The sequence below is a fragment of the Centruroides vittatus genome, unplaced genomic scaffold (genome assembly GCF_030686945.1).
Source record: "Centruroides vittatus isolate TY-2023 unplaced genomic scaffold, ASM3068694v2 contig_397, whole genome shotgun sequence".
NCBI classification, from domain to species: domain Eukaryota; kingdom Metazoa; phylum Arthropoda; class Arachnida; order Scorpiones; family Buthidae; genus Centruroides; species Centruroides vittatus.
The window spans coordinates 1,088,701-1,104,186 of record NW_027122212.1 but is presented as its reverse complement, the minus strand read 5'-3'; the positions used below and the strand labels follow the sequence as shown (position 1 = coordinate 1,104,186).

General features: G+C 26.8%; 1 protein-coding gene across 2 annotated transcripts in view; it reads left to right on the top strand.

Annotated features, from left to right (window-relative positions):
• The window catches only part of Vps16A (vacuolar protein sorting 16), a 69,073-nt gene that overhangs the window by 38,572 nt on the left and 15,015 nt on the right, over positions 1-15,486 (top strand). For both annotated transcript variants that reach the window (XM_067271384.1, XM_067271385.1), the window contains one exon: positions 9,246-9,342. In XM_067271384.1, coding sequence (XP_067127485.1) covers positions 9,246-9,342 — 97 coding nt within the window. The remainder of the gene's footprint in view (positions 1-9,245; positions 9,343-15,486) is intronic.

Genomic DNA, 15,486 nt, shown 5'->3' with positions numbered 1-15,486 from the left:
TAGAAGTTTTTTATTTCTTATTTCTTCTTCGTAAAAATTTTTACATTTAATTTTTATGTTACTGCAAATTAGTATTTCAGCTTTAACATTCTCTGGTTTTAATCTATTTCTTTTATACCACTGTAAGTTATTCATTGAAGATGTACACTCTTTCAATGTACACGTTAGAAATTGGAATGCTAAATATAAATTCATTTATCCTCTGAATGTTTGGAAAATTTCCTTTTTTTTAATATAAATGCCCGTAACTGTGAATTATTTTTTCTGCTTTTAATTTGTTGTCCTAATTTCCTACTCTTTCCGTTATTGTACAAAGTTCATTAAAAACATTGTCACCTTTTACTTTGAAGTCAATTTTGTTTATATATTTATCAAGTTCACAGCAGTCTTGTATAGTTGGAACAATATTTTTTAAATTAAATTTTTGAACTAAAATAAAATATGCATTTTCAAAATCATAGCAGTCATTTAAATATTTCAATGCTCATGAATACACCTTATCAGCTTCTTGTTTGAATATTTTTTTCTAATTCTCTGGAAAATGCAAAAGAGCCTGATTAACTATAAAACCGTAAAAGCACTGTTCTTTTCTCTGCACTATATTGTTTTTAAGATCTGTAAAAACAGTATGTAATTCAGTGACGTCAGTGTTTTCTCCTTCAAAAATTAATATATATTTTTGGAAAATATGTAAAAGGGAATGTACGAAATATAACATCAATTCTGTTAAGGATTTTTCATCGTTAATACTATTTTCATGTTCTTGCACAAATGTCCAGATTGTAGGATTACATTCTTCTTCTCCCTGATTTATAAAATAAAGGGCAATAGCAGGCCAATTTTTCAGTAACCTATTAATAGCTTTATATAAGCTTACTCATCTATTAGAAATATGCTTCAAGGTTTCTTAGTATGACTGTTCCAGGAAATCAAAACAATTTTTTAATTCTTTGATGTTGCAGGTACTCGATGAAAATTCACTGTAGACTTTTAATACTAAACTTTCCACATCAAATTTCATTGTTTTTAATGCATATTTAGCGGTATTATAGAGAATATGACAGTTACAATTAGCTTGTATTAAATTATTGTTAATTGTTTTTAATTTCGTACAAACCAAAGATTTACATCCAAAATTGACCGGTGCATTGTCAGCTCCAAATGAGGTGATATTTTCAATTGTTGATTTTATAACATTAAAAATTTCTTCAGAAGTTTCACCTTATGTTTGTTTAAGATCTATCAAAGCATGCACAATAGGTTGCTTGTCATCAATTAAATTAAAATAACGAATGGGGCGATTGGAAATAATTTTTTTATTACCTTTATTAGAAGCATCTGTGGCAACATTAAATGGCAAATGCTTTGCAACAGATATAATTAATTCAAGAGCATATGGAGCTAATATATTTTGCACAATAGATTCAATTTTTGTATGCCTAAGTCTTATACTTTTACAAACCATTGAGTCAGGAAATATGGAATTGCTAACTTTACTTCCACATTCTATGGATAAATAACTGTGATGTGACTTTAGTGTGATGATAAACTTGTGTCAATTCTGCTACTGTTACCTGATCATCAAATTTAGAACTTTTCTGTTGAAATAATTGGGTCAGATTGGAGTTATGAGCAAGTAAAGATACTATTTGCTTATGAGAATTTGCTTCCATGTGAGATTTCACAGCTTTTACACCATCCCTCTACATTAAACATAGTATTGCAAACACAACACTTAGCCTTTTCATCAGATTCTCGAACAGGTCAGAACCATTTTTGAAATTTGTTTTGTGTCAGCCAATCTTTATTAAATTTACAAGTTCACTTCCTCTTTTTTGGGTTTTCAATTTCTTGAGTTGTCATTTTAAATAATCAAAATAGAAATTTTAAACTTGTAAACTGAAACTCACATTTGCTTTACAATAGATGTGTTCAAACACAAATCCCTGATTGGTTTGAATTTAAAATTGTACAAGGCATGAATGTTATTTTACAGCCAAGAACCGAACAATATGCATGTCAGTTTTAAACTAGTTAGGAACTTGTGTTGGAGCAAACCTAATATTTGCAAAATACTCGCAAATATTTTTTAAATTTATTTTTTGTCATAATTTTACATTCTATGAAAACCAGACAAATTAATAATTAATCTGGACCATGAATTTAAACCTGGCCTGGTGGCAATACTACTCAAAACTATTTCATTGGCACTTATCTGAGTTCATGTATTTTATGATAAATATACTACTATACTAAATACATACAGTGTGATTAAATGATTAAGTTACTATCAAGATGGATACTTAATTGCCTACCTTTAGTTCAAATTATTAATGCTGTATAAATTTAATTAGTCAATTTTGATATGTTTAAATGTCAATACTAAAATCTTTCTTTTGTTTTCTTATAAAAAAATTTCAAAAAGTAACAAAGTATTTTATTTTGTTGGTGTATAATCTTTGTAAAATCCATAAACTTCCACTTTCCAGTTTATCATTCATATTCATGGGTATAAGTTTTTTGAATCAATTTTACACAACTTTGTATCAATAAATTGTTTTGCTGTTTCTTATTGTTTCAAAGTTTATATCCCCAAAGATGAACATTAAACAGAATAGTTTGTTCTTTTTCCTTTCATGATTATATATAAACTAATTCTAATAAAGTAATTCAGTTTTTAGAACAAAATTGTTTTATGCATTTTCATTTTTAAAATATGGGTATTTCTTGTGTAACACAGTAGTTATGTTCTGAAGTTTGATGTTATGCAAATCCATGCTATATGAAACAAAGGATAAATGCAAAACATGGCCAAAATCTTTCTTTTGTTTTTCTTGAGTTAGGTTTCAGAAGTTAGCAGGTGTATACTATTCTTTTTGTTACTAAGAGAAATATGTTTATTAAAACAATCAATAATTTATTTCCAATCAATAATTAATTAACAATTACAATTAAAAGTACTGTATTACACTTTAATATTAATTTTAGTTAAACCAGGGCATTTTCTTTTTACAAAGTATCATTATCATCATAGCTTTTTTATTGATCTTGATCAGAAGTATCAGCAACACTTGCACATTTTTATTTTTATCATAAAAAGTTTTTATGTGATGACAAAATAAAAATGTTATTAATCGAAAATTTGTTCTAGTCGATCGCATTTGCTCAAGGAGTACCAAGCAACTTTTCCCACAATTTGTGTTCAAGTACTGAGATACTGTCATATTTCATTTGTCATTTTATGAATGATTGCTTACCTATAGTTAAAAAAAAATTTAATAGCACTTATCTAAAAATGTTTAAATAAATTTTATTAAATATGAAGATTAATCTATAAAAACACAGTGACATCTTAAAGGCTAAAGTCTGAACGCAATGATGACAATACACAGTTTATAGGAAAGTTAGTGCAATTTTTGTCTTCCTTGTCCTATCAGTTTTCATTAAAGTAAACCTGACAAAAAAGTGCAGAATAATTTGAAAATCCATGGGCAGATTTTTATTTGAGACAATACTTGTGCTTACTTGAATAAAAAAAATATCAAATAACTAAGTTTACAGTTAAAAATTGTGAAAGTATACAAAGGATTTCCTAAACTGTGTCAGAACGAAACTGGAAGTTGTGTTGTATGGGGATATCCCCAATTTTCAAACTGTGTTAGAGTGAAACTGTGTTGTAGAAGTACTGTATTTTATGAGAGATAACTGTACATATTCAAATTCATAATCATAACAAAGAATAAATGCTTTTTCTACTTCTTCCAGCAAGTTTGTACAATTTTCATTAGAGAAAATTAATTTTAACATCAGTGAGCTTTCATGTCTTTCAAAAAATGGAGTGTTCTAAAATTATAATAATCATAATTATAACTGTGTTTATAAAAACAATGGCTAAATATTTAGGTGTTATTCTTCATAAAGGGCACCTTTAATTTATTTTTACATGTATTTTATCTATAATTATTCATTTATCGAGATATTTCTTTTAGTTTTCTCATTAAAGTAAGTTTATGTAATTAATCATTATTTTCATTATTACTGAAATCAGATTAGTAATTGTCAAACATCAAATTAAATCTCTGCTATTTCCATTTTCAATTATTACTGACTAATCTTTACTTTTTTTGGTAGTAAACTTGTTTTTTAACTACTATAATTCTTGCCTTTTACCATATTTTATGGTATATAACAGGCAGTTCCAGACTTTTTGCTGTAAGAGCTCTAGTTACCTACCTGAAAATATTGGGAGCTGCACCTAATGTTCTTGGTATAAAAATAAAAATTTCAGAATCATAATGTATTTATTTTGACAATTTTTACATATTTATTACATTTTTTTTATTTACTCTTTGCTAGTTGAAAGTTTATGAACTTGTAATGTTTGTATTGAAATTTTAAAAAAAATAACAAATATTTTTTATTTATTAGTTGAGCCACAATTAAGCTCTTGAATAGCCACATGCGTCTCGCTAGCCACAGTTTGGGCATCGTTGGTTATATAAGACAACACTTTTGTCCAAAAAGTCTAAAAAATTACCCTATATCTGATATGTGAAGTTGCAATTTTCCATAGGCTAATGAATTTTCCAAATTGTCTTTTGTAAACCTCTTCCTAGCCCAACTCTTGAATAAAAATTTAATAGGTTTAATTAAACAATATTTATTTTTTCCTGTAGCTAAGCAGCTTTTGTATGTATTCATGTAGAATATGTTAATGGTAAATGACTTTTTTAAACTCCTTTTTTATTATCTGATAAAGAAAAGTGTGCATTCTAATTTTACTTTTTTTCTTTTTAACCAGAATACAGTAAAAAAAAAATTGGTGCTAAGTGCCAATGATGAGGGACAGATTAATTAATATACTAAATACTTTTTCCCAAGTATTCTGTGCTAAAATGGATGTACATCTTATATTCTGTAAAATACAGTATTTATTCTTATTAATCCTATCCATAAGAGAATTTTTCATTTGACAAAGTAAAGATATGACTTATTTAAAACATTAGATAAGTTTAACTGTTGAATAAGATTGTTGCCATTGATGAAACATGGGTCAGGGCTTATGAATTGAAGCATAAACCTCATTCTGCTGAGTGATGACATCCAGAATTGCCACAATAATGCAAAGTTTTGACAAAATTCATCCCATTTTAAGGCTGTAAGAATCTTCACATATGATATATGGGGATTATTTTATATCATTTTGTTCCATGTAATCAGACTGTGAATGCATCTTGCTATAAGACTTTCCTGCAGAATAGCCTATATCAGTGATGGCAAACCTTTTTGAGAAGTGGGTCAAATTATGTTCATTAATTTTTTAGTACTAGCTTGTTGGTCACTAAGTGGTGTCATTTGGAAAGGGGAGGGGAGGATGGTTAAAAACTACTTTTTTTGCGCATGCCCCAATGCCTTTAAACTGGTTTTTTTTATAAATTTGACATTTTTTTAATATGTTTGATTGTCTCTTTTATGATATAAAAAATAAGTTTATAAAAATCAGCATGTGGGTCATTTAAAAAAGCCTGCGTGTCTGACCTGCGGGTCATAGGTTCACCACCACTGGTCTAAATCATGCAATTATGGGTAAACATTCTGAACTGCTCCACAATGCCAGAATTCTTCACAATAATTTCATGAAGCAAATAGTGTCAAGAATTATTTTACAATGGTGGGGGTAGGAATCAATCATCCCCTAGTCACTGGACCATTTACCTTAATAATCACTTACTGATTGTGATTATTATGATTTTATCATAATAATCACAATCGCAGAGTAAAAGGTCCAGTTTCTCTTTCACTTTGGATATTTTATATTCAAAGTGAAAGAACCATTGCATGAGAAATGTTTTTGTACACAAGAAAATATTTCCAATACAATGAAGTGCAAGATTGCAAGATTTGTCAATAGTTAAGCTGATGGTATTTGTCACCTTCCTTATCATTGGCAGTCAATGATTGACAATCTCAGGGAATACTTTGCAGGTTCTTTGTGTGTGTAAAATTTTTTGTTCAATATTACTACTACTAAGGTGATGGAATAAAGAAATATGATACATTTGAAGTGTGCGTATTATTTCTTGCTTTCCAAACCTAAAACCTTTTATATATATAACTGATCCTCTGACTAATGTTATTTAGTATATTTAATAGAATATATTATGTCCTTTAATATGCATATTTTGAAATTTTTTCACTGAAATGCATTTTTTTTTTTTTAAAGAATCAATGCTATGACTTGTGAAATAACCCTTGTATAATAACTCAAAAATGTAAAGCAAAAAGTTTAAACAGTTTACATGCAAAATAAATAAGAACAGTCAACAATAAATTGTTGTTGTGAAATAAATTTTTTGGAAATATAATCAACAGTCATATAATACTATTAACATTTGTATCATCAAAGTCATTAATCATCATGGCATGTGTAAGTTGTTGCAAACTATCAATTACTTTTTATATATTATATAATTTCTACAATTAGCAAAATATAGCACATTTGTTAAAATTATGTATTGATATCTTTCGACTAGATATCAATATTTGTGTAATTAGTTTGTTCAATCAATATTTCATTAATAGTATTATAAATATGAGATATTCTTAGATTGTTACTATTGATTTCATTTTGAATATATCATTTTTTTATGTAACTTGTAGAATTAACAACAAATGAACAGTTATTATCAGACAGACATCCATTAATCAATATAACTTTAATCTGTCTTAATATTGTGATAATGAATAAAACATTAACAATACTGCATATATATAAGTACTGTAACCAAATCTTTAAATGCCTGATTATTAATAGTTAACTAAGGTTAGCCAAAATGATTCAGTATTTAGAGGTTTGGTTAGTATTGCTTATTCAGTTTAAAAATTAATAATTTTGTCTAGTAAACAAAAATATATTTACAAAAGCCAAGCGTTAATGATAGTGTTTATGCTATATATCCAGATATAGGACAAGAACTATACCAGGTAACAGTGGCATAGCTAGGGGGTGTGGTAGGTGCGGTCCGCACCAGGCCCCTGGAAAGTGATAGGCCCATGAGGGCCCCAAAATCACAAGAAAAAAGACCCGAAAAATTTTTTCGGGGGCCCACAAATCTGGTTCCGTACCGGGCTCGGAGAACTGTAGTTACGCCACTGCCAGGTAACTATAATTAAAGTACTCCTGTTTAGTGCTATCCTGAAAAATGTTTAGTAGTCTAAATGCAAACCAATTTGGTATGGTGCCATTTCAGAACATGTAAAAGGCATTTTTGTAAAAGAGGAATAAAAGAATACCAAACTTTATTACTATGACATTTTTGTAGCTGCAAGCAACAAACATTTTATTTGTACATGATACTCCTACTCTAAAGAGACCTTAGAGATGCAGGAAATACTGGCGTCCGTATTCTGAAGATATAAATCTAGAAAATGACGAACAGTATGTTCAACAGCTAATTGTAATTGATCATCTGTGATACTTTTCATATGCAGTATGATACTGTGTTTTAAGGCTGCTGGATTTGCAATGTATTTCTGATAAAATTGTATTTTTTAACTGTCACCACAACAAAAAGTTACATGATTCCAAAGTGTCAAAATGGTAAGTTTTAATACTCATTTTTTTTACAGGAATTCTTTTAACATGTCCTGAAATGTTACCATACCAGATTTAGTTGCATTTGTGCACTGCTAAATATCTCTAGACAGTATCGACTAGGGGTATATTAGTTACAATCACTTGATGTACCAATATAGTGCTTATTTTCCCCCTTCGTTCATTCTAATACATACATTATTACAATGATCAACAACCAAGAGGATAATAAAAATTAATAGCCGGTCACATAAATCAATATATTTCATACTGTGTAAGTTAATGTGTTAAGAAAATTAACACATTAAAATTTAATGTATTTTAATAAATAGCAATTATATATATATTAAATTAATTATTAAATATAAATGATATTTAACTTATTTGAAATCATTTTTCTTTAAATCACTGCCATCAATATTGTTAAGTTCTATGATTAACAATTATCTGTAAGCAGTAAAAGATGATTAATACTTCTTATTTTATAAACAAATATTGTGATGAATTTTGTCCATTATATTAAGCACAATGATCAGTAAAATCATATTCATTACATGTTGTTTGATATAATTATATAAAATTACTGTAATAATAAAGAAAATCTGTTCCTAGAATCATTTCAGAAACATAAATGAAAATTTATCAGCTTAGCAATAATATGACATTCTTTTAATCATATTACCAGTACTTTGATGACTTCAAAAAACTTGAAAAAGTGCCATTATTTGCAAATCAGATTTATTAAAACATTTAAATATATTTAGATTTTTTAGTGAATCTGAAAATCTTTTAAAGTCATTAAACAAAACGGTTAATGTTACCCTTGGTGCCAATATGGCGGCTCGTCTCTGATTCCAGCAAGGAAACAGTGGGATGCACTTTCTAACCTAACCTAACCTAACCTATTCTAATAATTTGGTTGCTAATAATTATGGTAATTTATTAGAATAGGTTAGGTTAGGTTAGAACATGCGTCCCACTGTTTTCTTGCTGTAATCAGAGATGAACCGCCAGCTTGGCACTGAGGGTAACATTAACCAACAAAACATTCAATTTCTCATCTAATATAAAAAGAAATTAATTAACAAAAGATAAATTACTTCAAAGACTAAGTTTTAAATATTTAATATTTTTACAGCAACTTTTCTCTATATTCAAAATCTATTCAGTATTTTAAAATTTTAGAACAAAGTTAAAGTATGAAAATACTGTAAAGTCTCAATCTCAATTAGTTAAACATAAGTGAAATTTGTAAATAAAATCAAAAATGGAAATTTAATCTACTTGTATTGAAAATATTTTAAAATGATGATATATTAAGTCAAACATATAAAAGAATAAATGAATAAAAATTAAAGTATTTAAATATAAGTAAATTATTAAAACTCTAGTGTTTTAATCATTTATTTATAAATACATTTTAAAATCATTAATTTTTAGTTATTAAAAATAAAAATGACAAAAAAACCCTTAATAATGTTAATTATGAAAAATAATTATAGTAATCTAAATAATTTTTTGAAACATATTTATGACATATAGGTATTAATATGTCATTTTTTTTTTTTTTTTATGTTCTTAAGAGTTGACTACATCAGTTATTATTAATGTCTGCATAATATATTTATTTATAATGTCATTTTAATTCTAGATATTGGTGGTTGAAGGTTGGTTGTTTAGCAGAAACTGGTGATTGGCTTGAACTGGAAAAATTTTCTAAATCAAAAAAATCTCCTATTGGTTATGAAGTAAGTGATATATAAATTTAAACTTACATATTTAAAAAATAATACAAAATATATCTGAGCATTCCAAATGTTTTTTTATCTAAACAGAATTAGACAAAACAGCTGAGAAAGTCTCAAATTATTTTGGTTTAATAGAATCATTCAAATCAGTCAATGATTTGGATCTTATTTGATGAATATTGCTGCTAAAACATATATAAATGTTTTAAATAAGATTTTATTTAAAAGTACATATGCAATGAAACATGATTAATATATCAGTTATCATTTTATTAAGTCTCCTTTGATCACCACATGCAGCCTAATTATATCATTCATTTTATATATATTCAGGGTTTAAGCTGGAAAAAATTTTTCTGTAGCATTTTAACTAATTTTACCAAAAAAGTTGTAGCAAAATTTTAGAAACTGTAGCTAACATTTCTCAAATGTGAGGCTGCCCAGAACAATTCACAATACATTATTGTTTTAACATTTGTTTATTGTCACAGATACTGTACATTATTACACTGTAATGCACTACCACTATAACCATAAATCTATTGTTACAACCCACAAGTATCATACATTATTGAACAATTCTTATTGGTTTTGATTTACACCAGGCACAAACGCTGAATGAAAATCAAATTCTCATCTTGGAGCCATTTATGGAGATTTTTTACATCAAGACAGTTTCTAATTAGAGTTTTTGTTAATTTCATCTCACTGAAACCTGTTCTGAAACTGTTTCATACACAACAGTTTGCATTGGGTGTGAAAGAAAAAATTCAATAACTGTTGATATATGAGGATAATATGAGAGAAGGTCATTTGCAACTATCATTTTATAAACTTTAGCCAATGACACATCCTTAAATCTCACAACAACAAATCTCTTAAATAAATCTCACTCCATCAGAAATTGTTTTTAAAATTACAATATTAACAATTAAGTATTTGTTTATTGGGAACTTTCGCGTCTACAAAGCAGAGAATAAGTGACGCCTCATACACACAGTGACGTCTGTCAAGGTGGACTTTTTTTTGTGTAGTTGGAGCGACAATATTTTGCACTTGGTACTAACTGTCCCGTTTTAGGAAAGATGGGGTGACATTAGGGCTGCTGGTAATGGGTCGGTTTGGCTGGAAATTATAAATCGAGGCCGGCTGTCGACAAAAATATTTAAGTTTTATCAAAACAGTTTAAAATACAGTCAATTCCATTTAATTGGGGCAACCGCTTAATTGGGCCAAAATGGATTAGGCCCAACTTGTCTCAATTAAGCGGAATTGACTGTATAAACAAAATTATATTTTAATTGAAAAATGTTAAATAAAATTATATGATGATAAAATGCTTGAACATCTTAAATACTTTCACAGCAACACTTTAACTTATTTAAATAAACGTTTTTGATTTTTTTCACATGTCTTCATCAGGTTTAACAAGAAGATTACAACTGCATAAGAAGACAGTTCAAACCCATTTCTTAAATCTTATGCAGACCTGTAAAAAGCGGTTGAAAATGTTTTTATTTTTAATAGAAATGAAAGTGTTGCCGAAAAAGTATTTAAGTATTTAAAGTGTTGTTCAATCTAAATTAGTTTCAGCCTATACAGACATGTTTTTTAATGTTAAAACGACTTTCCCATTTTAACTAAGTATTAAAGCTTTTGTTATGATTCACAATTGATTCTGTAATGGGTTAAATTTTCGAATGTGTTTCGCGCGATTCTAAGTAAAAATAATCGTTCGTGCTAAATTTACTGCCGTTTTGAGTTTTAAAACTTGGTTTTTCAAGATGAATCAGTCTAGGAATTCATTTGATTCTTCTTTTCCTCGAAGTACACATAATTGTACATTTAGGAAAACTGGCTCTAGTGAATGAATTCAAAACTTTGTTAACTAGTGATGATGATGATGATGATGATGGTATTCGTTTGTCTCGTCATATCATTTGCCAAACCTCATTTAGTGTTAAATTCGACGGAATTACAGCATTTATGAGACATGCTGATTGTGAGAAGCATTAAAAAAGTGCATTTTTCTCATTTACCTTTTCTTTCCCTGGTTGTCATGTCAGTCAATGAAACAGTTTTCAAAGATTGTGACCTTAGATGACACGATGGTAGTTTTTTTTAGTGAATTAATTGTAATTTGTTTCGGGGGGGGTAGTGTCACAATATTAACTTTATCTGAAATAAGATTACAAATTATTTTCTACTACACAGTAAAAGCATACATATCTACATATAAATGGAGAATTTTCAGGTTTCTTTCAAAAGATCGGTTCTGGATTTTCTGATCACTTTCCATTTTTAACCTTGATGTTTATTAATTAATGAATGTATAGTGCTCTTAATGTAAATCGTTAATTTTTCTAAACTAAAATAAACTTTAGAAAGTATTCAAAAGAATCGGAATCTGGAGAAATTTTGGTCTCATCACTAGTTAAAAACATTTTCGTCTCATCACTAGTTAAAAACATTAATCACTTGAAAAGCATTAGTTTTTTATCAAAATGTGCTAAGAATTTAGATTTAGCGACAACTTTTGTCATTAAATCTAAATTCTTGTAGCATTTTAGCGAAAAAACTAGCGACAGCTTAAACCCTGTGTATTATATGTTATATGTTATGAATTCCATGTTTTGAATAAATTTGATTAATTTGCACAGTTTTATTTTTATAACAAAATAATAGTGATAAATATAATTAAATTACAGTTTTGTAAATATGTATAATTTAGTGTCATTTTTTTATATTTTTTTATTAGCATGGTGTTGTTATGTATAATATGATTTCGTGTATATTTGTTTTTTTTTTTTTACTTTAGAAATGTTAACTTGCAACTAAAATTGCTTTTATTTTTTCCAATTGAAGCATGTTTCTGGAGACTAGATGATGAAAAATTATTTTTAAATCTAATTTATATAAAAATTAAAAACTATGTGAATTTTATATTTGAATTTTTTTACTCATTAAATCTTATTTCAAACAGTACTGTACATTGACATTAAAGGAACACGTTATTATTGATCTAACCATTTCAAGCATTATGATATACGTGCACAGAGAATTAAAATAAAATTCGTATCTAAGATCAATGTTATTTTTATCAATCTTTTGAAAAATAAAATAAAAAATAAAACAAAAATTTAATTTTTTGAAAATTAAATTTTTATAATTCAAAAGTTTAAAATGCAAGGATTTTTGCATTAGTCAATATTCAGTTTTATAATTATGATTAATTTTAAACTGTATATTGATTTGCAATTTAACTTTATACATAATTAAATTCACTGTAATCTTATGTTGTTGTAAATTTAATATTAGTTTGCAGTTAAATTATTATATTAAACTTGTTAAGGTAATAATATTTGATATGCTATGCCACTGCTACTATTTGTTTGTTGTATTTCATTTTTTAGTCATGTTTTCAACTATACACTTTCCTCATTAGATATTAGAACACTTGAAAGTTAATCACTTTTTTAATTGCTTTCTAAATTTAATAGCTTCTGTCAGCTTTATGTTTGAAAGGATGAGGTAAAGAAAATTTTTTCATTTAATTCTATCTTCATAGAATCCTACCAACTAAATCTGGTTTCTTTTGTATTTGTAACATTTTACATTATCAATTTTTTATTTATTTTTTAACATCTATTTCGTATTCGTTTTATTTATATTATTTGGAATTTATCATTGGAGTATAAATATAATATATAATATTTTTGTATTATATTTATATACGTTTTCATAAAGTATTTTCTGATTTTTGAATTGAATTTGAATTTGTATTTTTGAAGTGTGACTCAATAGATTTAGATTTGAGAAACAGTATTCCATTTTTATTTTTCACTTTTAATGTTCATTCACTTTTTAATGTTATGAAAATTTGGAAAAAAGAACTACAATTGTTCAATATTTGTTTAAATACTGTACAAATAATTGAAATACTTTTAACAATAAGATTATAATTAATCAAGATTCAAATTATTGTAATTATTTTTATAAGTTTGTGATTCCTCTTATGAATGATCGGAAAAAAATATGAAATTGACACTTGAAATTTAATTCATATTTTATTCATCACATCAAAAATTACATATATTTGAATGACAATGGTACTGTACATGCATGTGAGCTATAATTTAGTTATTACATAAGGTATGGTTCATTCACTATGTAATTTTATTGCTATGAGACAAGTTTTGCAAACTATTGTTCTCTTTTTCAGTTGAATGCTTTAAATTTATATTCATATTTTAATGAATTCAAACGTTTTGGCATTATTTTATTATTATTATTATTAAATGTTTATTTTGTCATATATATTTTCCTTCTATATAGTTTAAAATGGCACCATCCAAAATGAAGATAAATATTCTTTATTTATCTGAAGTTTCTAAGTTTTACCAAAAAGCTAAATTATTTTAACCTGTACTGTTGTATATATGTTAATTATTATTATTATTATTATTATTATTATTATTATATTCATCAAAGCTATAGAATTAGAAAGTCATATTGATAACTTATTTAAAGAACTTTTTATTATTACTGATGTTATTTAAATAAATATTCAAAATCTGAAATTTTTACACAAACTGATAAAATAATAATAATAATAATAATAGTAATAATGTCAGCATTGAGTTGTGTAACTTTCCCAGCTGTTATGAGATTTTATTTAAAAACAACTTTTATATTTTTAATTTCCATTTATAATAAATAAAATTGTGTGTGGTATCATCTGTTATGAGATTTTGTTATAAAAGATTTTTATATTTTTAATTATTATCAAATGGCAATAAGCTTAATTTTGATGGTAGTGATGAGTTTCATAAATATATATAAAAATATATTTATATATATTATATATAAAATATATTTATATATATTATATATAAAATATATAAAAATAAATATAAAACAAATAACATCTTCATTAAGTTTGACCCTTCTCAAGATATGGCACATGACACCCTTCTATCAACCTACCCCAACTTTTAACCACCAAAATTTAATAGCATAAATGCCCCTTAAACACAAGCTACCATGCCAAATTGTGTTTCTAAATTATTACCCCATCCAGAGATATTAAATGAAATAGATGCCAACACATACACATCCACAGAATTTTTTTTTTACTTCAGAAGGTCTCAAAATGTGACATGATATTTCAATACTTCTCTTTGTTATACAGGTATACCTTGCCTTACATCGGTAATTGGTTCCAGGAGAGGCGACGTAAGTCAAAAACGATGTAAGTCGAAATTTACTTGTGTAGTTACGACGTAAGTCGAAACTACAGTGGAAACGCTAATAATGAGCACTTAAAGATCGCTAAATAAGACGACAACACAAACACAGATGTTTTCATGTTTCATTCTCTAGGATTTATGATGATTATATTAACATTTACTGTAAATGTACATATTTAATATGATTTTATGTGCTTTTAATGCTTTTCTAGTGATATTACGACTTCAATATTTGTGGCGGATGGATGTAAAGTCGAATAAAATGACTTAAACTTGATTTTTATTTTTCCATATACTTTTTTGACAAACAACATATAATCGAGAACGACATAACTGGAGGTATACCTGTATATACATTTACACCCAGGAAAGTTCAAGATTATTTTATATTCTGAAAACATGTAGCATGTATGCATAGGGTGCATGTTTGATCTAATTGTATATAAATACAATTAGATTAAATAACCTATATTCTTAAATATTTATAGAATGAAATAAATATGATTAATATTATTTTATATGTATATATACACTCATTGACAAAAAGTCATGCATCAAGGAGGTATTGAAATCAACTGAAATTTTATTAGTACAAATATAATGACATGGTTATAAGTTATTACAATGTTAGAGCAAAGAAAGAATTTCATTTTTGATATCTACGAATCATCATCATCATCATCAATTCATCTTTATTTGTATTAGGCCTTGGCCTGTTACAAGGGGAGTTTTGTTTAACATTCATTAAATAAGCAATTATGTAGTTACAAATTTTTTAACAAAATTATACAAGTTATAAATAGATTTTAACGTAGCCACATGGAAAAAATAGACATTTCTTTTCCGAGGAGCACTCATTTAAATTATTTAAATCGGAACTTTGTCTTAGGAATAT